Raw genomic sequence first — 24,268 nt, forward strand, 5'->3', positions numbered from 1 at the left:
GTTTGGTTCTTTTATTCTCCTCCATTTACATTCTGATTCCCTTCCAAGGAACCCAAGGTTCCTTGCATGCATCCTCACTCCAGTTTCCTTTCCTCACAACAACCCTGTGAGCAGGGGTGGCCTGTCCTGTTGGCTACCTGAGTTGAAACAAATGTGTTGCCCCATGAACCCCCTTCTGCCACTGGTGGAATGCCCCCCCCCTGCATTTGGCAAGAGCTGGGGTGCCGCCTCATGCCCTTCTGCCGCCTGAGACTGGTGCTTCACCCTGCCTAATAAGTGGGCCGGCTCTGCTGTGAGACTGGGGGGGCTGGGGGGGGGAAACAGCCAAGGTCACCCAGGAAGCTTCAGGACGCAAGTGAGGACTTCAACTCTGGTCTTCCTGACCCAACATCCTGGCCACGACTTCCCACTGACTCTCAAGATCAAATCACCCACATATCTCTATTTTGATTTTCTCTGTGTGTGTGTGCGTATGTAGGTACAGACAAATATATTGTACCGTACCTATTGTACCTAGAAACCAGTGGATGTAAGTTGCCATGACTATTTGCTTCAGTGGGTTGATGGTGCAATCTGAAAGAGGTCTGATAGGAAGCAAGTCCTGTTGACTTCAATGGGGCCCAATCCCAGGTAAGTAGCACGAGGCTTGCAACTTTAGGTGCTCCCTATAATTGGCAAGAGATTAGAGGGGGGGTGCTATCTTGGATAATAATGAGAGAAGGTGCTGGGGTGTTTTTTTTGGGGGGGGGAGTATTTTCTCTGGCGTCTTCAAGCATCCTCTCTTACCACCCAACCCCTTTCAGAGGGTCTCCTACCTTTCCTCTGAGGCGCTCAGAATCAGGAGGGTGCCCGTGGCTCGCTCCCCCGACCTGCAATATTTCCTGCACCAACCCAAAGGTAGGGCAAGCAGAGAGTGGCCCGAGGGCCCCCAGGCGCTCCACGCCCGAAGGAGCGCAACGGCGGGCATCGCCACCATGGCGCCCTGATCATTCTCACGACGGCGAAGCGGGACATCCAAGTCCGCGACCGCATCTTCTGCGTCGCCTCTCCCCTCCCCAAGCAACGGGGGCCTCTGGGGGAAAGGATGGGGTGCGGTAGGTCGGCGGGACCCCAGCTGTGCTGCTGAGTGGGGGGGATGCCTTGATCCCCGCATCTCCGCGGAGCTGGGGGTGGAATCAGGCCGTACATCCGGGGTGGGGGAGACGGGGAGGGCGCCTGAGCCTGACCAGCCATCAACATCCTCTCCATCTCCTCCTCCTCCTCCTGCATCCCGGCTCTGTTGCCATGGCAACGGCCAGGCGGTGGCTGCCGGCGGCCGGCGCGAGCGTCTCCCCGGGGCTGCAGCAGGAGCCGGAGCCGGCAGCGCCTCTCCGGGAGGCCGGCGGGACGACCCCCGCCCGCCCTTCCGCGCACCAGGTAGGGAGAGGGAGGATGAGTTACCTTGAACTCTGCGGGAGGAGAGGGGCGAGGAAGGACTCCACCCCGGGCTGCCTGGGGCAAAGCAGGAGAGAACCCCCCCCCCCCAACCCTGGGAGGAAGGGCCGCAAGCTTCTCACAGGGCTGCATGGATGGTGGGTTTTTTTTTGGGGGGGGGGCTCTGTTCTGAACAGCGCTCGGCCCTTCCTGAGCGCGCTGGCTGGGGCAGGAGATGGGAGCTGGAGCCCAGGCCGTCTGGAGGGCCACAGGTGCGCTCCCCCCCCCCAGCAGGTGAGGCGCTCTGCTTCTCAGCCAGCCTGGGCGCAATTGCGCGCGCGTGCCCAGAGGCCAGCTGCGTTCCGCTTAGCAGCCCAGCCAAGACGGGGGGGGGGATTCCTGCCATTGCTGGACGCCCAGCCGGAGGAGGCCATGGTGCTCAGCACCCTTTCCAAGGGGGTTAGGCGGATTCAGGGAGGAGGAGGAGAGGGCTCTCGGTGGCGCCTCGCCAGGATGGCTCTGCCCTGCCTGCCTCCACAGTGGAGGCCGGAATACCAGTTGCTGGAAGAAGCCACAGGAGGGGAGAACGTCGGCTCTTGGGCTCGGATCCTGCTTGCATTGGAATCCATCTAGTTGGCCCCGGGCCCAGTGAGAAGAGGATTGGGGACTAGATGGACCCCTGCTGGGGCCTGATCCTGCAGGCTCTTCTTACGGCCCCCTGAGACAGCGCTCTGTCTGGTGCCCAGGCAGGAGCCTGGATGTGACCCAGCCAAACTAGCGATGGGAAGGCCCAGGAGTAGAGACAAAACGGGGGGAAATAAAGAATATATTTCCACTTGTGTACCTTCCCAGAGTTTCTTCAAGGGGAGAAAAAGGACATTTCCCTTCTTATTTATTTATTGTAGTGTATTGGCAGCCCAGCTTTTACTCCAAGGAGGTCAAGGTGACGCACAGCCCCCCCTCCCGCCTCCTAGTTTAATCCCCACGACAACCCTCTGGGGTAGGTTAGGCTGAGGCAGCGACTGGCCCCCAAGGTCACCCAGTGAGCTTCATTTCCGAATGGGAGATTTGAACCCTGATCTTACTCTGACACTGTAACTATTATGCCACCCTGGCACAGGGCAGGGGTTTTGTGGTTTTTTTAAAGAATATCTTATGCTGCCATTTCCTCCATTTAAAAAAAAGTAATGTTTTGCTATAATAATGCTGCAAAATTCCTAGACCTAAGGGTTAATGGCAACAATCTGAGACCTGCCAAGTCTTTCAGGGATGCAGGCAGCTGCTGCTTTATACTGTGCAGTCTAGTGTAGTATTGCAGACACAGGCTGGCAGCAGCGTTCCGGCGTTTCAGGCAGAGGGCATCCCCATGCCTGCCTGGAGATGCCAGGACCACCAGGGGCTGAGCCGTTGCTCTTCTGCGTACACAGCAAGCAGCAGGTTCGTCTTGTGCTTTTGTGGAACCTCCAAGCCCAGACACAGTCTACCTGAGTCTCACCAGGGGAAAAGGCAGGGAATAGCATCTAGATTCTTAGGGACGAGGCAGGGCATTGGCCTGACCCACCGGGGCTCTCCTAATCTTCTTGTGTTGTGCTCTCTCTGCTCCCCCAACCCAGCCAGGCTCCCCTCCTCCAAGGCCGCCATGTCCCCCGGCAAGGCCAAAGCGGGGGCCCCCCAGCCGCTGGTCTTCGCCGCCCACGAGATGGAGTGCAAGATCTGCTACGAGCGATTTGACGGCCGCAGCCGCCGCCCCAAACTGCTGAGCTGCCGCCACCGCGTCTGCACCCGCTGCCTGCGCAAGATGGTGGAGGTGGGCGAGCCGCCCGGGACCCTCAGCTGCCCCTTCTGCCGCCAGGAGATGCCCCTGCCGCCGGACAGGGACGTGGGGCGCCTGCAGGACGACGGGCAGGTCCTGGCTTTGCTCAGCTGCCGCGAGAGGGCCCGGAAGCAAGGAGGGGGCGCCAGGGGCGGGGGGGCGGCCCCTTCCCCGGAGGTGCTGCTGTGCCCCAGCGTCCTGGAGCCCTTTGCGGAGGGCGGGCACAGCTCCTCCTCGGACTGCCTGGTCATCACCCTCCTGGAGGTGCCCGAGGACATGGCGGCCCCCGAGGGGGTGGGGGTCCTGGACGTCATGCGCCTCTACCGCCCGCCCAGCCTGGCCTCGCTGCCCTGCTACGGCCCCCTGGGCAAGTGCCAGCTCTGCGCCACGTGGAGGGCCTTCCCCCGCTTCCTGGTGGGTGTCCTCTGCCTGGTCTACTTCAGCTCTCTGCCCTTTGGCATCTACCTCCTGCTGGTGGAGCGTCTCAACCTGGGCATCGTCCTTGTGAGCCTCGTGCCCTCCACCCTCATCCTCTGCGTCTTCTACAGCCTCTGCCAGTGCTTCTGCCACGAGATCTTCGACTTGCCTTCTTGAGTCGGGCCGTGGGGGAGAGGGGGAGATCCAGAGGGCAGGGGCCAATGCCAGCCACCCCGGAGCCTCCTGCCAGCACCCAAGAGACAACTCACCCTCCCTGCCCTCCCCGAGTCTCGTGCCATTCCAACCAACCTTCCTGGAAGCAGATTTCAGCAGCATCGCCCTCCTCTCCCTGCAACGGCCTGGTTGCGGTCCAGTCGCCAACCGAACCAAGGGCAGTGCCAGCCTCGGAAGAGAGCCCTCCCGTGTTTCAGAGCTGGAAAGGTGATGGTGTGCTTCTTCATACATGAACGATGGACTCTTAGGATGGCGAAGGATTGGCCAAGCTTTCACGAGAACTAGCAACCTGGGTGTTCGAGAAATTTATTTGTCTCCAAAGATATATTTCCTTGCAAAGGCAAGAATGCCGTAATTTCAAACATAGATGCTTGTGGAGATGTTTGTTTGTCGGAGGTCTCGGTCCACAAATCATAAGATCTTCAAATCTGATTAATTCTGACAAAATTAGGAGTTCTCAAGTACAACCACATTGAGGCAGCCGGATGATTTATAGCTGGCAGGTTGTTCAAATTTCTTGTTCATCGGCCCCCTTCAGCAAGGAGCAGACAGTTCCATGGAGGAGGAAGAGGAGGGAGGGGACTTTCAGTCGCTGTTGGCCACATGGCTAAGTAGAACCTCCATGTGCCAGGGCAGTGTTCCTGTCCGGGCAGAAGAAGCCCATTTCCTCCCTGCGTTGCCCTTTCAGCTTCCTGAGCACGCTTTGAGGATGCTGAGCTGGAGGGGGCGCCTTTCTGTGATCTGGCCGCAGGGCTCCTCCGCTCTTTTGGGAAACAGATTCTGCCCCGTTGAGCAGCTGCCTTGTTGGCGGGGACCATGGGGGGGGCCCTCTGCCACGTGTCTCTAGTGGAACTGGGATTGTCAGGGGGACAGGGTGTGGCCTCACACCACTGAGCAACTGGGCCTGGGGGTGATGTGGGAACAGCCAACAGTCTTCTGTTGGCTACTGCATCTCATATATTTATTTTATTTTATTTCTTGCAATTAGGGGCCACATTTTTCCTCCCAGGGGATCAAGGGGGCATATATGGTTCCCACCTCGCATTGTCACTTGATCCCCACAACCACCCTGTGAGGCAGGTCAGGCTGAGAGGAAGTGTGACTGACCCCCAAGGTCACCCTGGGAGCTTCATGGCCGAAGTGAGGATTTGAACCCTGGTCTCTACCGGATTCTAGTCTAGCACTCGAACCACTGCACCACGCATGTCCTACTGTGGCAACCTGCCAGCCCCTTGACGTAGAATCCTAGACTTGTATGGTTGGAAGGCATCTAAAAGGTCCACTAGTCCAACCCCCTGCACATGGACAATTTTCCCAGAGGGGGGAGCACCCCACACCCAGTGGGTCCAGGGAGGCTGGTGACCTCTTACAAACAGGGGAGGAGGTCATTTCAAAAGCCAGAGACACTCCCCGCAAGTTCTGCAGAGCATGCTTAGCAACCTGCGGGCTCAAGGGGCAAGCCTGAAGGGGGGAAGGGTAGCCCACCTACCGGTAGGGGAGTCAGACCCCATGCCTTCATCACCTCCTCCTCCCCCTGAGTGCTCAGTGCCAAGTCCTGGTCTACTCGTTTCGTTACACTCACCAAAGGGTTAAAGGAAAAGCTGCTTATTTTGGTTTGCAAGTCCTGGTGCTTGGTAAAAACTGGCAAAACAGCAACTCCTGTTGTCTGTGTCATCCATTGGTTCAGAAATAAATGAAATGAAATGACACTCGCCAGTATTGTAATGCCATTCTGCAAACTGCATTAGGAGTAAAAAGTGTGCAGTTCCGTTCACTCTCACCTCAAAAGGGCTGGGAAAGGTTCAGGAAAAGGCCGCCAAAATTATCAAGGGGGCGGAGAGACTCCCCTATGAGGGACAGCGTTTGGGGTTTTAAAAGGCGAGTGATGCCTTGTGTTGCGTGGGGAAAGCGGATGCAGAAAAGTTTTGGGACATAAACAAAAAAGGAAGTGCTTCTTCCCAGAGTTAAATGGGGATTGCCAGGACAATGGAGGGTGATTTATGGCTTAGAGGAACCTGGAACTGCCATGACCCTTTCATCCAGTAGAGGCCATGCAGAGCTGGCTTTCTTTTGCTCAAGGGATGTCTGCAAATTTTCCCTCCCTCCCTTTTGGTTTAACCCCACAAGTTGCTCTGTGCAGGGCACTTTTTTAGCACTGATGCAAAATGTCAAAACAGATCCCCTCCATCATCACACCTCAGGACAAAAAAGTGTGCCACTCGGTCCTCTAAATTTGCACCTTTTCCAGAATCTAACCCCACCCCCCTCACCACCCCCGGCCAGAAACCGAGCCTGATGAGGAACAGTTAAAGGAGCTAGGCATGTTTAGCCTGCAGAAGAGGAGACAGAGGAGATATGAGAGCCACCTTCAAATATTTCAAGGGCTGACTCATGGAAGATGGAATCCAAATTGCAACAAAAGAGATTCCAACTGAGGAAAAACTTTCTGACGGTACAAGTTGTTCAGCAGTGGAATGGGCTCTCTTGGAAGGTGGTGGATTCTCCTTCGTTGCAGGTTTAGAAGTAGAGTTTGGTCAGTCATCTCTCAAGGATTCCTGCATTGCAGGAGTTGGACTAGTTGACTCTTGGCACCCCCTCTATTTCTATAATTCTAGGATTGTAGAGTTGCAAGGAATCCCAGGGGTTTATCCATTGCAACCTCCTGCCATGCAGGACTCACAGCTAAAAAATGCCTGGCAGGTGGCCACCCAAACTCTGCTTAAAAAACAAAGGAGAGTCAACTATCCAAGCTACTTCCAACTGTATTAAGACGATGTTTTAATTCTTGCAAGCCCCTCTGGGACCTTAGGCTGAAGGACAGGTGAAGAACAACAACTGAGAATAGCGGCTCTTATCTTCTGCTTCCCCACCAGCCAGACAAGCCTTTCCAGGGCTCCTCCTTCCCTAGCTGGACAAAGGGGTGTTCCTCTCGCCCCATTTTGATGCCCTGCTGCTCCTCAAAGAGCCCCCCTGCCTGGCTGGGTGCTGGTGGCCAGTTCAGCCACACACCAGATCTTGGGCTTGGCGGTGGCAGGCGGAGGAGACGGAGGCAAGCCTTGCCACTGCCCGGCCTTCAGCCAAGGAGATCCACTCTGGGGGAGCTTTGTCCTGGGCGGAGGGGTGCTGGGTGCTGCTCTTTCCGCGCCGGCCTCTCCCTCACTGTCCTCCTCTTCCTCCTCAGCCTCTCCCTCGGCCTTCGGAGCCCGGGGAGCCCAGCAAGCCCGGTTCTCCTTCTTGAGCCGCCGGCGGGCGTTGGCAAACCAGGTGGAGACCTGCGTCAGGCTCATTCTGCTGACGATGGCCAGCAGCACCTTCTCGCCCTTGCTGGGGTAGGGGTTCTTGGGGTGCTGGCCCAGCCAGGCCTTGAGGGCCGCCGTGCTCTCCCGGGAAGCGGCCGCCTTGCCCCGCGACGGGTCCTCGGGGGTGCCTGGCCGCAGGAGGGGCGAGTAGAGCAAGGGCGCCGGCCACAGCAGGGGGGGTCCGCCAGGCATCTCGCAGGGGGCAGAGACCTGGAGCACACAAAGGCAAGAGCGGCTGTGAGCAGCAGAGCCCCCAAACGACTCTGGGAAATGTTGGCGCCTCTGGTCTGCTCCGGCTCCCTGCATACTCCCCCACATTTCGGGAGGTCAACTTGGGGGACACCCGCACCATCCTGCCACCCCTGTCACTCGCCTGCTCATGCCCAAGACCACTGCCCACCCAGCCCCTCCCTTGCCTGCCTGCCCCCTTCACTCTGGCGCTCATCAGCACAACGCTCTTGACTCATGCCAGGGTGCTGGTCTTAAACAGGACATTCCGGGATCCAAGCCGAAACCAGGGCTGGCTTCTGTGATCCGGGATGCCCCGCTTAAAATGGGACACTTGTCCCTGCTGGAGGAAAGACGCAGGCCTGGACCCAGGCTGAGGCAACGACAGAAGCGTCAGCCAGAAGCCTGCACGGGAGAAAGAGAGCCTAAATTGAAGTGTGCTTTAAATGTGGCCCATGCAATGGAAACAGGGTAGTCCACCCTGAAAGCAGAGGCAGGCAGAGAAAGGTTGTGGCGTTTGGGACATTTTAGAGAAAAGGCGAAGAAGAGGAGGCATGACGGAAATTAATGGAAGCTCTCTCTGCCCACCTGAGTGGTGGTCCGCCTCTCCTGGAGGGCATCCCGCTCCCCCTAAAGAATTTGGGGTGCTCTTGGGTCCAGCCTTGTCACAGGGGCTGCAGGTGACCTCAGGGTCCTTTCATCAGCTTTGACCACTGGACCAACCCTGACTCTACCGGGACAGAGTTAGTTCTGGTTATTCACACTCTGGCCACCTCCTGCTTGAGTGGGGCGGGCAGAGCTTTGTGGATGGTGCTGCCCCCTTAGCTGAGGTCGAGAGGAGGGCACCGTGTCCCCCTGGGGCTTTGCTTCTTCAGCTCGGCTGCCTCCTCTTGTTTTCTGCTGCTATTTTTAGTTCCATCCCAACGTTCCTCCTGCCTCCCAGAGAAGGCCCCTTCCGTGTCTGGTTGAGAAGTCACCACAGAGACTCCCGCTCTGCAGATATTTTTAAACATCTCCAGGCTGGAGAGAGGAGTGCCTGTCATGCAGCCCAGGGCTGGAAGGGGCAGCTTTGAGCTGCATTGATGCCAGCCTGCCCATTGCGCCAGGCTGTGAACGCTTGCCTCCTCCTATAGCCCCTCAAATGGGGGGAACTTGGCACAAAGAGAATTAGGACAGAGAACATGGATCCCAGACAGAGGCACGACTCAGGAACGGGACACCTGTGCTGCATGCAGAAGGTCTCCCTCCCCATCCCTAAGAACTCATGAAGAAGATCTCTGGAGGAGGCCAGGATGGGGAGGTTTGGGAGGGGGCGGTGTTACAAATTTGGGTCAGTCTGGATGGTGCCCATACTCTCTCTGGACCCTGTGTGTGTGTGTGTGTGTGTGTGTGTGTGTGTGTGTGTGTGTGTGGTAAAGGGTATGAGAGCAAGCTTGCCTTTGCCTGGGTAGTGGACCAGTTAAGCATTGCAATTAGTATAAGCAAAGAAGCTGCTCTGGGCCATCGGGCAAATGGCCACTGGGCCGTTCCTCCACCCCCTCGCCCGGCTGGAAGCTGGAGACACAGAGACATCTCCAAATATCTGAAGTGCTGTTCCATGCAAGACAGAGAAAGCTTGATTTTTTTCTGCTGACAAAAGGAGGACCAGGAACAACAGATTCAAATGACATGAAAGAGCCATTTGACAGAGGAGCGGTCTCCCTTGGATGGTGGTAGGCAAACTTTTGCAGCAGAGGGCTGGCCCACTGTCCCTCAGACCTTGTGAGGGGCTGGACTATATTTTTTTGGGGGGGAAATGAACAAATTCCTATGCCCCACAAATAACCCAGAGATGCATTTTAAATACAGGAGACCTTCTACTCATGTAAAAACATGCTGATTCCTGGACCGTCTGTGGGCCGGATTTAGAAGGCGGTTGGGTCAGATCCAGTCCCCGGGCCTTAGTTTGCCTACCCATGTGGTAGAGTCTATCTTTGGAGGTTTCTAAGCAGAGGTTGGACGGCCACCCATCATGGATGCTTTAGTTGTGATTCCTGCATTTCAGGGGGTTGGAATTAGATGCCCCTCGGGGTCCCTTCCAACTGTACCGTTCTATGATTCTATGAACGGAACTCGTGAGGTCGTCTGACCTCACCCTTGCCCCCAACCCCCCCCCCCGGGATCTGGTGTCAGTGGCTGCCTGAAAGAACCAAAGAAGTCTGGTGGGCAGTTAATCTGCGGGACTCCCTGCCTTTGGGTGTGATGATTGCTGGCGCTGTTAAATAAGGATGAGGAAGGCAAGTGAATTCTTTTATGATTCAAGCAAGCGTGTCACTAGCCTGAGGGCTGCAAAGCACACCGGATCGGAGTGGTCCTGGAAGCTTTTCAGCGCCAAAAGTTCCACCTTCTCCCATGCGACTAAGAGAGGGAGAGGGAGAGTTGAGTCTCGCCTGGAGAAGGTGCTTGGCCCAGCCAGTCCCACCCATCTTTCAAGCCCCCAGGGGCTCACCTGGGCCGAGCCCCTTGCTCACCTCAATGCAACACAGGAACCCCCCCCCCACGCCACTCCTAGTGCTGCCCTCCCCGACCCCCCCCCCGCCCTGGAGTCACTTACCGGCTGGGTGAAGAGCCCAAGGGGCGGTGGCTGCATCAGGCTGTAGCAAGGGAGAGCAGGGTAGGCGCAGGGCAGGTGGGGCAGCACGGGGTGCAGTGGGGCAGGGGGGGCCCCTAAGGGGCACCAAAAGCCCTCCGTATTCCCGCTGCCCGCAGGCGTCTCTTGGGAAGGTGCCGAGGCCATGCTGTGGCAGAGGGGCTCTGGGGCGGGAGATGCTGCGCTTGGGGGATTTATAGGGACAGAGGGGTGAAGGGCAGCTGATTAGGGGCATTAGCAGACAACGGGCACAGCTTACTTTAAAGGGGCAGCGCCAGGACGCTGCCGTTGGAGGAGCCCAGCCTTGTGCCAGAAGCCGGATTCTCACTCGCCAGAGCGGCTGCCTTTGGCACACATCCTGGAGGGGTTTGGGGACCCCCGTCGCAGCCCCCTCATGCCTGAGCTCATGCCTGGTGACAGCCAGAGCAGGACTGGGGTGGGGGGCTGCTCTCCTTCCCCACAACCAAGCGCTAGGAAACCTCTGGGTGCTCCAGGCCTGGAGAGGTGGGCAGAGAACCTCGCTTGGACTACGGTTCCCCTTCGAAGTCTTGGCTAAAGAGCATGCACAGAGTGCTACTCCCTCATTGGTGGAACAGCTGCATTGGGGCCCCAACTGTGTCGCTTCTGGTTTCGAAGGAGGTTTGGGCAGGTCCGCCTGCATGATGCGCTGAGTTCCTTCCAGTCCTTGGGGTCCTGGACGCAGTGAGGGTTAGAATCGAATGGGGGATTCTATCATTAAACTAGTCAGACAATTTTATTTTGGTAAGACAGTGTCCTTGGCTGGCCACTTAGGTGTCCTCATCCGCATCCCAAAAGAATGAGCCAGGTTGCAGGAGCCGCAACTAAGGGATGGGACCCTCCAGGAATAAGAGGTGGGCCTTTCTTCCACCCCCCTCACCTAGCTGCCAGGAAGGGAGGGGGCAGGGGGGCAAAGTCTAAGGCTTTTCTCAGCTCAGGAAGGGGCTGGGGGCTGGTTTCATTTATTTATCTGTTGCATTCATACCCCACCCTTTTCTCTTCCCCCAATATATTTTATTAAAGCTTGAAAGGAGCTATACAAAGATTAATACCAACAATAAAATATCTTTTTAGAATGCAAAAGGTAAAAAACTGATTAAATAAAAACAAATACAAAGGAAGAAGAAAAGAGAGAGAAAGGAAATGAGTGCTTCTGATTCTTCACCTGTCAGCTGTAATGTATATAAAACGTTATTCAAAACATTTGCTCCATTTATAGCCCAACATTTTCTGCACAGAGCTCAAGGTGCCTGGCCTCATTCTCCCTGTGAGGTAGGCTAGGCTGAGAGGCAGTGACTGGCCCCCAATGTCACTCCGGGAGCTTCATGGCCAAGTGGAATGACCCAAACTCTGGTCTCTCCCAGGTCCTGGTCCAATGCTCTAACCACTGCACCACCACTGCCTCTCCCTCAGAGAGAGGTTGGTCGAGTCCAGGGGCCTCTATCTGTCTGTCTGTCTAGCGAGAGAACTTGCGCACGGCCCGGTAGCTGCCTGGGGGTGCCAGGCGTTGGGGGGTCTCCTGGGGCTCCTCTTCCTCCTCTTCCGCCAAGTCGTTGGCCGAGCCCCATCTCCGCTGGGCTAGGTGGCTGCTTCTGGGCAGGAGGAGGCAGGCCAGCTTCCGGTTCCTGTTCCGCTCCCCCCGCATCGGGCTCAGCTCTGGAGAGACACCAGCAGACCCCCGGGGGCCACACTCACACAGGCGGCAGAGTTGGAAGGGACAGCCAAGGGTCAACTAGTCCAACCCCAGTCACTCCCCTCTCCCCATAGGCCCTTCCGCCAGACAACCTAGAAGCTCTGGGAAGGGCAGATTCTTGCTGCCGCATGGAGTGGGGGGGCTGCAAGCCGGCTCTGGCTCCCTTTTTGTGCCCCTTTTGTGGTCCCCTCCCCTCTCCCCTTTCCCACATGCAAACAGGGAGCAGAAAGGGACCCCTCCCCACTTAAGAACATCCGCAGAGCCTGTCTGCCAGACGCTCCAAATGGGAAGGCAACAAGCAGGATCCGAGCACAAGAGCCACACTCTCCCCGCTGTAGTTTCTGGCAACTGGGAAGCAGGACCATCACTGCCGCCTCCTCCTCTGTGAATTTGTCCCATCCCCTTTCAAAGCCATCCAGGTCGGTGGCCATCCCTGCTTCCTGTGGCAGGGAGTTCCACAGTCTAACCAGGCACGTCCTTTGGCCTGTCCTGAACCTGCCCCCCCCAGGCCGCCCTCCCTGTGGAGGTGCATGTAAAGGCAAGAAGGGGGTGCGCTGTTCTTACGGCGTGGGGTGGGGGCTCCCTCCGGGGTCTCCACACAGAGGTAGTGCTTGGCCAGGCGACCGCTGTAATCCCGGATGTCCTGGTTGGCACCTGCTGGGCAACAGGGAGCTGAGCTGCCATCGGGGAGGAAGGCTGGCCCCAGGGCCGTCTTAAGCATATCTGGCGCCCTGGCGCGACGATCCCTCCGGCGCCTCCCCGCCCCGTTTCTCAGCGCGGCCGGCGGGCGGGCAGGCACAGCGCGCAGCACGGCAGCCACAGGCGCAACAGCCCGGCGCCCCCCCCTGGCGCCCCGGCACATTGCGCCACCCAGCCTTGCCTTAGGGCCGGCCCTGGTTGGCTCCTTTGGCTCAGGAGCAGCCCCAGCGAGGGAGGGAGGGGCGTAGATGATGTGGGGGGGGGAACATGCCTTCCTCACCGTGGGTCCAGATAAGCAACTCCATCAGCCGTCGGTGGCCATGTAGAGCTGCAATGTGCAGTGGGGTGTAGCCCTGGTTGGGGGGCAGAAGGAGGAAGAACAGGCCCTGAGGCATCTGACTCTGAAACTACCAGACCCCCCCAAACCCCCCAAATGCGCTTTGCCCTGTGCCCCCTCGCCAGCATGGAGACCTGCTACTTTATGGGGGGTGGGGTGGTGGTGGCCCACCCGCCACCCAAACCCTCCCACCCTGGGGTCCCCGGAAACCCCCCAGCAGGCTCTGCTCTCGACTTGAGGGGGGGGCCTTGCCCACCCACAAAGCGATGCACCCACAGGGCCAGCACATCTGAATACTCACCCGCTGGGTGTGTTCAAGGAGAAAAGGGGCAGGAAAGGGGGGAATTGGGGGTGGAGGAGAAGGAAGGATGGAAAGAAAGAAAGAAAGAAAGAAAGAAAGAAAGAAAGAAAGAAAGAAAGAAAGAAAGAAAGAAAGAAAGAAAGAAAGAAAGAAAGACAAATACAATAATAAAAATAATAATATTTATACCCCGCCCATCTGGCTGGTTTTGTGCAACTGTCGTGCCCCCCACCCTGCTCCCACTTGAGCCCCCATGTTAAGGGAAGCAGCTCCACGCTGAAGCTGCAATTCCTGCCCTGGGTGGTGCAGGACCCCCCCCCAAAAAAAACCACCTGTGGCGGTGCCCTCGTCTGCTCACAGGGTCTACTCACATGCTTCATGCAGAGGGGTCAGCATGGAAGGAGAAAAAAGGGGGCCATTTACGGGCACCCCCAACGCCTCCTCTCTCCCCAGGATTTGTGGGGCAAGCCCCCCTTGCAGTGCAGCCCCCTTCTCCCAGCCCTGCAAGGGACTCACCGCTCGCATGTTGACGTCCGCCCCGGCCCCCAGGAGGAGGGTCACCAGCTCCGCCTGGCCGTGCTTTGCTGCCCAGTGGAGGGCTGTCTGGGGGGGGGGGGGAGAGTGCAGTGGGGTCACCCGGGGGGAGCCTTCCTCCCTTCCTCCCCCCACCAAGCAAGAGCAAGGGAGCCCTTCTTCCGCCCACCCATTGAACCTCCCAGGGGCAGGAAAGATGGAGGCTTGCTTCACACTCCCAGTCGCAACGGGCAGCATCAGAAGAGCCTCCGGATCAGGGCCCAGGACCTTCTTCTCACAGGAGCCAACCAGGGGCCCGTCAGGGGAATCCCACAAGCAGGGCCCTCCCCTGTAGAGCCACTGTCACTAGGAGCCATTGAAAGCCTTCTGGTCCTCCTCCATGAATTTTGGCTGGGAGACCTGGAAGAGCAGCTCCCTGCCTTGCAGGCCTTTTCAGGGGCCTGGACTGACTCCAGCTGCAAAAGCAGACCCTTGGGCTGGGCTTGGGGGTTTTCTGCTGGGGGGCAGTTGTTGCTGTTTTGTATCTTTATTTTAGTTCTTATTATGATTTATGTGAAGATTGTTTAACTTGGTTGTGCACTTTTTGATATTTTTATTTATTGTTCATGACTACTTCTTCCCTTTTTGTATTTCCGCCCCGCCCCCTGTAAGCCGCCTTGAGCACACTTCTAACTATGGAAAATGGCATGCAAATAAATTTATGCATGCCTATCACTTTGTGTCATGTCGGTAGGTGGCCTACACTTAATCCAGTGGGAGGGAGTTCCATAGCTTAAATCTGCAATGTGAGATGAAGGATTCTGGGGAAGAAAAGGAAGAGAAGGGGGCATTTAGGGGTTAGGGGAGGAAATTACCGTAGTAATTGAGACCAAATACTTACAAACTGTGTCGGGTCAGGCAGCAGCAGCAGCAGCAACCGTGGGAGAGAAGCAGAGTCATTAAAATCCCCACCCAGGAGAGACTCCAGTTCCCAGGGAGAACCTCCCCCCCACCCCCGACGGTGGGAGGCTGTGGGGTGGGGGGTCACAAGCAGAGAGCACCCCAAAGAGAAAGAGGGGCAGTGTGCCAGGCAGGCGGGTGGCATTGGCTCTGAGTCTCAGAGACGGTGCCCATCAGGAGGACAGACAGCCTGAGGCAGAAGGGACCCCCCAGACCTACGCCAAGGCGATCTGGCCCACTTGGGTCTAGACTTACCCCCTGAGCAGAGTGGGAGGAGAAGGCGGCAGATTTGGCAATGGGGGAGGGAAACAGAGAGAAGGGAGTGTTAGAGCCACACGATGCACCCGGAAGCCCTCTGAACATGTGCAGAGTGTCACACCCGCAGCCGGCACTCACGCACCCGGGGCTGCAGTAGGGATCCCCCCCGGGATGGCTGCGAGGTGGCACCAGGAGGGTGGGGGGCAGAAACATTGCAAGGTGACTTGGGTCCCCCCTCCCACAAAGGACCCCGAGAGGAGGAAGATGTGGAGGCCCGGGGAGGAACTCTGCCCCAACATGACCCTGCCGAGAGCCACATGGCTTAGAATTAAAGCACAAAGGGCCCCCCCCACCCTCCAGTCTGCAATGGAGACCCCATTCCAGGTGGGAGCACCTGCTTGAATGGGGCCCCGTCTGCCAGGCTCACCCCCCCAGGGGAATTTCTAGCAGCCCATCCGGTGCTGAACCCATTGCAGAGCAGAAGGCTCGCAGCCTCAGCCCCCTTCCTGACCAGGCGAGACATGGCTGGGGGGCAACTGACCTGATTCTGTACTCTCCAGGTGAGGGAGGGCTGGCTGGCCGATCCAGGACCCGGCTGCTTCTCTCTGAAGCTTTGTTTGCGTGGCCTCAGCCCCCCCCCCGAAGTCTTGGGCTCCCAAAGAAGAACACGAGAAGAGGCTGCAGGATCGGGCCAGTGGCCCACCTGGTCCAGCATCCTGTTCTCACAGGGGCCAGTGTACGGGCAATCTATCCAGAAGATAATTGTATTTCGAGGAGATAGCGCTCTAACATGGTTCCAATCCTGCCTCTGTTTGCTTCCCCCTCTATCTCTTGTTCAGCTCTTTGATGGCTGAAGAACAGCCTTTTAGTGCCCTAATCTGTTAGAAGGGAAGGAAGTGATATTGCTGGGTACCTTCTTTTGATGTTACACATTGTTTGAAGAAAGGAAGGTATTGAGAGAGGTGGCTAATAAACAATCTGTACATAGCTAGTAGCACCTAGTCGTAGGCAGTCAGGCAAGCCATGCAGGCTAACAGGGTAGGTAAAGGTAAAGGGACCCCTGACCATTAGGTCCAGTCGTGACCGACTCTGGGGTTGCGCGCTCATCTCGCATTATTGGCCGAGGGAGCCGGCGTATAGCTTCCAGGTCATGTGGCCAGCATGACAAAGCTGCTTCTGGCAAACCAGAGCAGCACACGGAAACACCGTTTACCTTCCCGCTGTAGCGGTTCCTATTTATCTACTTGCATTTTGACGTGCTTTCGAACTGCTAGGTTGGCAGGAACAGGTTAGCTATCTATAAAATGGATGGTTTGGGTATAGTTCTTAGAAGCTCGTGCCCGGACTGATTCGATCGCAGGGCCGTGCAAACTAAGGCTACCTGGGGGAGCCGCTTTGCCACTTCCTGAGGGCTCCCCAGGGGCAGATCGAAGTGCTTGCTTGGTAATGTATATGGTGCTTGCTGTTTAGAACAAAACCTTTCATCTCCTCACTCGCTTGTGTTTGTCTGAATCTCATTTTAAAAGCACCACCTTGCATTTGGCAGGACAGCCAGCCAGACGCCCGTTGTGGGAAAATCCTCAAGCTAGGTCTGAGCCCCAGAGTACAAGATCAAGGGCAGCAGTCACACTCACCGAGGTGAAATCCTGGAAGCAGCGGGAGGGTCACGGGAGGGAGAGAAAAGAGGGGCTCAAGTCAGCATGGGGAGGGTGGCAAGCACTAGGGAGCCCCTTCAGATGTAGGGCGATGCTAGAGGCGGACTGGGGTGCCCTGTGCAAGGCCAAAACTCAGTGACCCCTGACCCCTGCATCTCCCCTTCTGCTCAGTTCATTACGGCAGAGTTGCAACGCCCTGCAGTGCCCCCCGGGATCAGCACCCAGCGCACCGATCGCTCTGCCCTAAATCCGCATCTGGCACCCTCATCCTCCCCCCAATCTAGCAGCAGGCCCTCCTTGGCAGAGGGAGGGGACGCTGGATGCCCGGGGCAGACCTGCCCCTTCCTTGCAGGCCTTTGGACTCTCTGAAGCCGGACGTCCAGCCAGGGAGAGCCAGCCGGCCACAAGTCTTGCTCTCTCACTCGGCTCTCCCTCCCTTGGAACCAGCCTGGGCTGGCAAAGTCGGGCATTGAATCTGAGGGGTCCAGCCGCCGGGCAATCTTACCTTCTTGGAGGCGAGGGTGGGATCCTGCTGGAGCAGGTGGCTGAGGGTGGCCACGTGGCCCCCGGCTGCCGCCTGCAGCCACTCCTTCTCCAGGGGCTCCAGCTGGAAGGAGAAAGACCCTCTCTCAGTCTTCATTTCTTAAGTTTTCTGTATGTTTTGACTGTGTTGCCTTTATGGATTTGGGTCATAAGCCATTGTCTTAATCCAATAGTCCCCCCCCCTTGCAGGATCTCCACCAGCCCCACGCAGAGTCCCCTGCCTTCTCCCCAGAAGCCCCACACTGCGCCCAGCACCTGAACCCTTTCTGGCCCCATCTGTTACCAGCCCCCATCACTCACCACCTCTGGGCTGGAAACCCTCGGGCCACTGCCACCTCCATCGTCTGTGGCATCTTGGTCCAACTCGGGCTGCAAGGGGGAAAGAGACAAGGGAATGGGGCACAGATGCTGAGTTGCCACCTATCCACCCCACCACCCCAAACAGAGTTCCCCTGCCCAGAGGTGCTGCCCCAGATGTGGGTGCCCTGCGCCTGCTCCCTGCGTGGAGGCAGACTCCCTGATCCGCCATGATCCTATTAACACGAGAAAGTGATTGCCGCCAGCGGCTAAGGAGCTTATGAGAGGGGCTGAGCTGGAAAGAGGCGGGCTGAAGGCCAGGGGGTGCTCAGTCCTGGTCCTGAGCACCCTCCTGCCTGCCTGCCAGGTGCTTTCCCTCTCTCCAGGCTGGGACCCTGGGCAGGGGGCCAATCCAGCACCCGCTGAGCAGGGCCTTGGCCCTTCCGTTCTCATACAGTGGCCAACCCAAAGGGTCACCTGCAAGCAGGTCTTGAGCACAAGAGCAGCCTTCTCTCCTCCTGGAGTTTCCATCAGAATTTGTCACATGGGAGATGGAGCTGGCTTGCTTTCTCCTGCTCTGGAGGGCAGGACTTGAACCAAGCAATTCAAATTGCATGAAAGGAGATTCAGGCTAAACATTAGGAAGATGGTAAGAGCTGTGGGACGCAGGTGGTGCTGTGGTCTAAACAACAGAGCCCAGGGCTTGCCGATCAGAAGGTCGGCGGTTCGAATCCCCACGACGGAGTGAGCTCCCGTTGCTCGGTCCCTGCTCCTGCCAACCTAGCAGTTCAAAAGCACCTCAAAGTACAAGTAGATAAATAGGTACCGCTCCGGCGGGAAGGTAAACGGCATTTCCGTGTGCTGCTCTGGTTCACCAGAAGCGGCTTAGTCATGCTGGCCACAGGACCCGGAAGCTGTACGCTGGCTCCCTCGGCCAGTAAAGCGAGATGAGCGCCACAACCCCAGAGTTGTCTGCGACTGGACCTAATGGTCAGGGGTCCCTTTACCTTTAAGAGCTGTTTGACAGTGGAACAGACTTCTTTGGAAGGTGGTGGACTCTCCTTCCTTGGAGGTTTTTCAGCAGAAGGTGGATGGCCATCTCACATGGATGCTTTAGTTGAGAAGCCTGCATTGCAGGGGGTTGGGCTAGAGGACCCTTGGTGTCCCTTCCAACTCTACCATTCATTCTATAGTTTGGGGGCTTTGGCAACATGCAACCTCTGAGTTAGTGAGTGTCTTGGCAGAGCAAGCGGCCATTCTCATAGAATCATAGAGTTGGAAGAGACCACAAGGGCCATCCAGTCCAACCCCCTGCCAAGCAGGAAACACCATTAAAGCATTCTTGACATATGGCTGTCAAGCCTCTGCTTAAATACCTCCAAAGAAGGAGACTCCACCACACTCCTTGGCAGCAAATTCCACTGCAGAAGAAGAAGAAGAAGAAGAAGAAGAAGAAGAAGAAGAAGAAGAAGAAGAAGAAGAAGAAGAAGAAGAAGAAGAAGAAGAAGAAGAAGAAGAAGAAGAAGAGGAGGAGGAGGAAGAGGAGGAGGAGGAGGAGGAGGAGGAGGAGGAGGAGGAGGAGGAGGAGGAGGAGGAGGAGGAGGAGGAGGAGTTTGGATTTGATATCCCGCTTTATCACTACCCTAAGGAGTCTCAAAGCGGCTAACATTCTCCTTTCCCTTCCTCACCCACAACAAACACTCTGTGAGGTGAGTGGGGCTGAGAGACTTCAGAGAAGTGTGACTAGCCCAAGGTCACCCAGCAGCTGCATGTGGAGGAGCGGAGACACGAACCCGGTTCCCCAGATTATGAGTCTACCACTCTTAACCACTACACCACACTGGCTCTCCAGTGTGGCTGTTCGGCCACACTGGCTGAACAGCTCTTACTGTCATAGAGTTGGAAGAGACCACAAGGGCCACCCAGTCCAACCCCCTGCCAAGCAGGAAACACCATTAAAGCATTCTTGACATATGCCTATCAAGCCTCTGCTTAAAGACCTCCAAAGAAGGAGACTCCACCACACTCCTTGGGAACAAATCCCACTTCCGAACAGCTCTTACTGTCAGGAAGTTCTTCCTAATGTTTAGGTGGAATTCTCTTTCTAGTAGCTTGAATCCGTTGCTCCGTGTCCGCTTCTCTGGAGCAGCAGAAAACAACCTTTCTCCCTCCTCTATATGGCATCCTTTTATATATTTGAACATGGCTATCATCTTAACCTTCTCTTCTCCAGGCTCTTCCTCATCCAGTGTTATGAGGCAAGCCCACCGCAACTCCTTCCCCAGTTACCCGCTTTCAGTTCCTGAGGACTAGCAGCACCAGAGGCCCCAGGAAACCTACCGGTGCCCCATCATCGCAGACAGTGACCAGGATCTGAGGGGCGGACATGTCTCACTGGCACGGAGACTCTCAGGAGTCTCACAGCAACTGGACGGCTGGACAGGTGTCCCACTGGGGGCTGGTCTTCTGTGCCACCCTCCCACTTTGGAACAGTCTCCACAGTAGGACTCTTCTCCTGCAAAACAAAACAAGACCCCTGGCACAAATTTGCTGTGCAGTTAAGACCCCTGGCTCTCTTCCTTGTATTGACAATCATTTATTTCAAAACTTCATTTGTGGATTGTGGGTATTTCTACCTAATCAGGGTGTCATACAAAACAAACAAACAAGTAAACAAATTGTGTCAGAATGTGGCATCTGGGAACTCAAGGTGCTTAGACCACTGATGCGGGGGTTCATCTGTTTTTTAGTCTATGGCTGCTTTAACTTTCCAAAAGTTTTAAATTATTGTTTTTTGGGGGTTTCCCCCTTATTGATCATTTTATCATTTTCTTGTGAACTGCTTTGAGCTTTTCTTTCACAATTGAGCATTGTACAGACTTTACGAGCTAAATAAAATATAGAAAGAAGGCTGAGAGGGTTCACAAGTGCATGTGTGAATCAGGAGCCATGGATGAAGCACCATGGATGGGATAATCAGAAGGCGGGGGGGGGGGGAGAAGGAAGTCGCCTCATTTAGTGCAGCATCCTGTTTTTGTCAGCAGCGGAGGAAGAGGGCAGGGGCCACCACGGTTCAGCTGCAGAGCATCTCTCTCTCTGCTTGCAGGAGGCCTGGGGCTAAACCCCCAATGGCAGCATCTCCAGGGAGGGCCAGGGGGGAGACCCCTGCCTGCCACCCCCCACTGCCAGTCATTAGACAAAGGACTGACTTGCTACAAGGCAGCGTTTTATGTTCCCATTGCTTCAACCCTTTACTCAGAATAATGAGGACGAGAATCTTTGCTTACTTTTTGGGGTAAGAGTCATAGTTCAGGGGTAGACCGAATGCTTTTCACGCAGGAGGTTCAATCATTTCCAGGCAGGGCTGGGGAAGAGGCCCTGTCGGAAAAATCTGGGGCCCCTCCGGAGAGGTGGGGGTCTGCCCTCTGACTTGGCACCAGGCACTCAGTCAGTTTCCTTTCCCTGCACTGAGGGGGGGGGGGGAAGGTGAAGGAGCGAGCCCCTTCCCCACCCCACGTCTCCAGCCCAGGCCGGCAGCTTCCGAACCCCGTTCACCGCCCCTAATGCATAGCTGCCAAGTTTTCCCTTTTCTCGCGAGGAAGCCTATTCAGCATAAGGGAAAATCCCTTAAAAAAAGGGATAACTTGGCAGCTATGCCCTAATGCCGCTCTGGGGCGGAGCGCAGCAAGAGGCGCAGCGCCGGAGCGCACAAGACGCAGGCAGGCAGGGCGCTCGCCCCGTCCATCTTCCGCCGCTGCCTTTCGGTCCCGCGTGCCAAGCCCCCCTCCCCGCGCTGCTCTCCCGTCGGGCAGTCTCAGCAGGCAGCTGTTCGCCGCGGGAGGAGGAGCGGGTCCACAGCGGCGCCGACGAGCCTGGGGCGCGCCGCTTGGCTCCCTGCCGAATCAATTTGCCCTCTCTCTCCGGATATTAAGAAGAGTAACGCACCCGCTTAAGGCGGCTCCCGGGAAGGTCCCTCCGTCGAGGGACACGAGGAGGATGGCGGGGTGGCGGCGACTTCCCGGCCCTTTTCCCCGCCCGTCGGGGCGCTTCCCGGAGGAGCGTCACTCCGGAGCGGTGCATCCGCCACAGGACCCAGCAGGCGGCGCTTCCAAACTCCCGGGAGCCTCCTCCTCCTCCTCCTCCCGGTGCCGCCGGTTGCGAAATCCCGAATCCACCCCCGACGGCCTCCAGGGCGGGGCGGCGGGACGAGAGCGCGCGCGAGGCTTTTCCATTCCCGGTCTCCTTTCCTGGCCGCGGCCCGCCTGCGCAAAGGCTCCCCGGCCTGGAGAAGCTGGGACGGGGCTGGAGGGGACACCCCGGCGGCACAACCCACCCGTGAAGGGCGGGACGAGGAGAAAGTGTCCGCTTGAACCCAGCGCATTCCCGGGCACCGTCCGGCTACGAAAGTGCCGGTGTCGCTGCCCCGAGGAGATCCCAGTAGAAGGACGGCGCAGGAGAGCCAACGCGCCTGAAGGGCTTCTAAAGCGCACGCAGGGGGGGGGGGGAACCCTGAGCCGGAAGGAAAGCTCCCCCCCCCCACTACCCGGTTGCATGCGCCTTGGGTGGAGGACATGAAAGCAGAGTCCTACACGCCCTGGGGTTCACAGAGGAGGGCTGGGCGGGCATTACTGGGCGGGCGCGCGCGCGCGCGGGGGGGGAAGTAAAGAGAAAAGGAAACTGCCCAGACACCTAGTTCAGAGCGCTGGCCCATTAAGTCTCGTTTAGTCTAGGGGGGAGGCGGGGGGGCATGAGCCAGGAATGGTGGGAACTAGTCCAGCAAGATCTGCAGGCTCAGAAGTTTGTAAAATTACGCAAGGCAAGTTTTCTTGCCTCTCTCCTAACACTAGAACTCCTGAGCGTCCAGTGAAGCTGAAAGGTGGAAGATTCAGGGCGGATAAAAAGAAGTCCTTCCTTCAGTGCATAAACTGAGGAACTCCCTGCTGCAGGAGGCAGAGTGCTTTAAAAGAAGATGAGAGCGAGATGGCTCTGCTCTGCCTCCAGTCACAGGCAGCCATTCTTCTGAATGCCAGTTGCTGGAAACCACGCAAAGGGAGGGGCTTCTGCTCGGATCCTGCTTGCATCTGGTTGGCCATTGTGTCAACAGCAGGCTGGGCTACATGAGCCACTTAAGGTAAAGGATCCCTGGGCAGTTTAAGTCCAGTCAAAGGCAACTGTGGGGTTGCAGCGCTCATCTCGCTTTCAGGCCAAGGGAACCAGCGTTTGTCCACAGACAGCTTTCCGGGTCATGTGGCCAGCATCACTAAACTGCTTCTGGCGCAACAAGACACCGTGATGGAAACCAGAGTGCATGGAAATGCCGCTTACCTTCCTACCGCAGTGGTACCTATTTATCTACTTGCACTGGTGTGCTTTCGAACTGCTAGGTTGGCAGGAGCTGGGACAGAGCAACGGGAGCTCATCCTGGCCCGGGGATTCAAACCACCAACCTTCTGATCAGCAAATCCAAGAGGCTCAGTGGTTTAGACCACAGCGCCACCCGCGTCCCTTATACATGAGCCACTGGCCTGATTCAGCCATCTCTACTTAGGGTATTTGTGCTCAGGGGTTCCTTACCCGTCTTCACAGCCGTGGCTCTCTGGGGTTGAGAGAGGAACCTTTTCCAGGGATGGGACCCGGGACCTTCTCCTGTGTACAAGGCTGACCACCTTTTGCAAGAGCTACGCCAAGGCCCTTCCTCTTGGCCCAAGCTGGCTTCCTCAGACTCCTCCAGCACCCGGCAGAAGAAACAGTCCCAAACAGAAAACCCAAAATGAATGGAAATCATTAGAGGATTATTTTAAAAAAGAAGGGATAAGAGCGAATTTGGTGATCTGCTTAAATTAAAGAATGTATAAAGAGGGAACTTCATTAGATAAATGAAGAAGGTCCACCTATGTTAGGTGGTTTAAAAATTAATGGAAGAAGAAAGCAAGTTAAATGTGTAAAGAGAGTAAGCAGTTAGTCGTCAATCGGAAGTATTTTAACTTTAACTGTATTTTTAAAATTTTCTTTTTTCCTTCCCCCCTTTTCTCTCTCTTCTTTTTCTCTTTCTTCTCTGCTTTTTTTCCTTTTCCTCTTTCTTCTTGCTATTTAAGTTTCTAATTTCCTTTACGTTTGGTTGTTAGTTGAGTTATTCGAGTTATATTGTGAGTTGTGTTGTGTTATGTTAATGTATTATTAGATCAAGTTATGTTTTTTGTGATATTTTCTCTATATTTTCAGACTATTTTATGTTATATTTCTTTTGAGTGTTATGTTATGGCATGTAATGTTTTAATAATTGAAATAAAGAACTTTTTAAAATTAAAAAAAGAAAGATTTGGTGGAAGCCTCTTCACCCAGCAGCCATTCACTACTCCTGCACACCCACAGACATAGCTGCTCCACCCCTCTTCCTTTTTCAACCTTTCTGAATGGGACTGACTCTCCCTCGATCAGGCAGCAGCAGGGACTCAACCCACATCTCTGAGCTGGAGCATGCAGCAGGGAGAAAATGTGCATCACCTCCAAGTTTCTAGTCCTCAAGGCGCACGCAGCCACACAAGCTCTCCAGGGGCACAAGAGGCCATAAATAGCCACAAGGTTGCAGGCACTTCTTGTAAGAATTATAAGGTGTCATAAATAAAATGTATGCTCAAAAGTGGATTTGTGATGCTCTATCAGTTACTATTGTTTGTAAGCCACTTTGCAATTAATGTGAAAGAAAAGCAGTATAAAAATATAAGGAATCATTTCAAAGCAGCCATGTCTGAAATAGTGCTGAGGGCAACACAGCAGCCGTGTTTAGCCCCAGCCAACCTCAGCGACCCCCTCAAGTTGCGCAGCAGGAAATCCCTGATAGGTCGCCCTCTCTGAACCAGCTTGAACAATAGCTGTTGAATGGCCTAAGTGACCAGTGAAAAGAGCAGATATCCATGTATGAATGAAGCAGGTCTTTGACAATGGATTCCTTAGGCAAGGT

The 24,268-nt window shown here is 56.1% G+C and overlaps 4 protein-coding genes and 1 long non-coding RNA gene across 8 annotated transcripts; 2 read left to right on the plus strand and 3 right to left on the minus strand.

Moving 5' to 3' along the window:
• Positions 1-2,604: 2,604 nt before the first annotated feature.
• LOC118089525 (E3 ubiquitin-protein ligase RNF182-like) lies at positions 2,605-5,586 on the plus strand. Its single transcript, XM_060277433.2, has one exon. It carries the CDS (start codon positions 2,780-2,782, stop codon positions 3,818-3,820), a length of 1,041 nt encoding a protein of 346 aa, XP_060133416.2. The 5' UTR covers positions 2,605-2,779; the 3' UTR covers positions 3,821-5,586.
• Positions 5,587-6,638: 1,052 nt separating this feature from the next.
• On the minus strand, positions 6,639-9,263 carry LOC118088390 (uncharacterized). The gene has a single exon (XM_035122007.3). The coding sequence runs from the start codon at positions 7,492-7,494 to the stop codon at positions 6,835-6,837; it is 660 nt and encodes a 219-aa protein (XP_034977898.2). The 5' UTR covers positions 7,495-9,263; the 3' UTR covers positions 6,639-6,834.
• A 1,780-nt stretch (positions 9,264-11,043) lies between these two features.
• LOC148685209 (uncharacterized) lies at positions 11,044-13,996 on the minus strand. 2 transcript variants are annotated; one of them, XM_088673547.1, is made up of 4 exons: positions 13,598-13,996; positions 12,724-12,796; positions 12,309-12,398; positions 11,044-11,707 (listed from the first exon to the last, which is right to left on the minus strand). In XM_088673547.1, the coding sequence occupies exons 1-4, from the start codon at positions 13,850-13,852 to the stop codon at positions 11,508-11,510; spliced, it is 618 nt and encodes a 205-aa protein (XP_088529673.1). In that variant the 5' UTR covers positions 13,853-13,996; the 3' UTR covers positions 11,044-11,507. The 2 variants fall into 2 exon arrangements, with proteins under 2 accessions (XP_088529673.1, XP_088529672.1); XM_088673546.1 differs by having other exon boundaries at positions 12,715-12,796.
• Positions 13,997-14,516: 520 nt separating this feature from the next.
• LOC118089458 (uncharacterized) lies at positions 14,517-21,575 on the minus strand. 3 transcript variants are annotated; one of them, XM_088673549.1, is made up of 6 exons: positions 21,253-21,575; positions 19,648-19,822; positions 17,311-17,379; positions 16,973-17,074; positions 16,447-16,458; positions 14,517-14,812 (listed from the first exon to the last, which is right to left on the minus strand). In XM_088673549.1, the coding sequence occupies exons 2-6, from the start codon at positions 19,693-19,695 to the stop codon at positions 14,639-14,641; spliced, it is 405 nt and encodes a 134-aa protein (XP_088529675.1). In that variant the 5' UTR covers positions 19,696-19,822; positions 21,253-21,575; the 3' UTR covers positions 14,517-14,638. The 3 variants fall into 3 exon arrangements, with proteins under 3 accessions (XP_088529675.1, XP_088529676.1, XP_088529677.1); XM_088673550.1 differs by lacking the exon at positions 21,253-21,575 and adding an exon at positions 20,595-20,774; XM_088673551.1 differs by lacking the exons at positions 14,517-14,812; positions 21,253-21,575 and adding an exon at positions 20,595-20,752 and having other exon boundaries at positions 16,308-16,458.
• Positions 20,405-23,603, plus strand: LOC148685210 (uncharacterized). Its single transcript, XR_015950901.1, has 2 exons — positions 20,405-20,602; positions 22,155-23,603. It is a non-coding gene; the product is annotated as an uncharacterized LOC148685210 (long non-coding RNA).
• The last annotated feature ends 665 nt before the right edge of the window (positions 23,604-24,268 follow it).

The sequence above is a fragment of the Zootoca vivipara genome, chromosome 7, assembly GCF_965207765.1.
Source record: "Zootoca vivipara chromosome 7, rZooViv2.hap1.1, whole genome shotgun sequence".
Taxonomy (NCBI): Eukaryota; Metazoa; Chordata; class Lepidosauria; order Squamata; family Lacertidae; genus Zootoca; species Zootoca vivipara.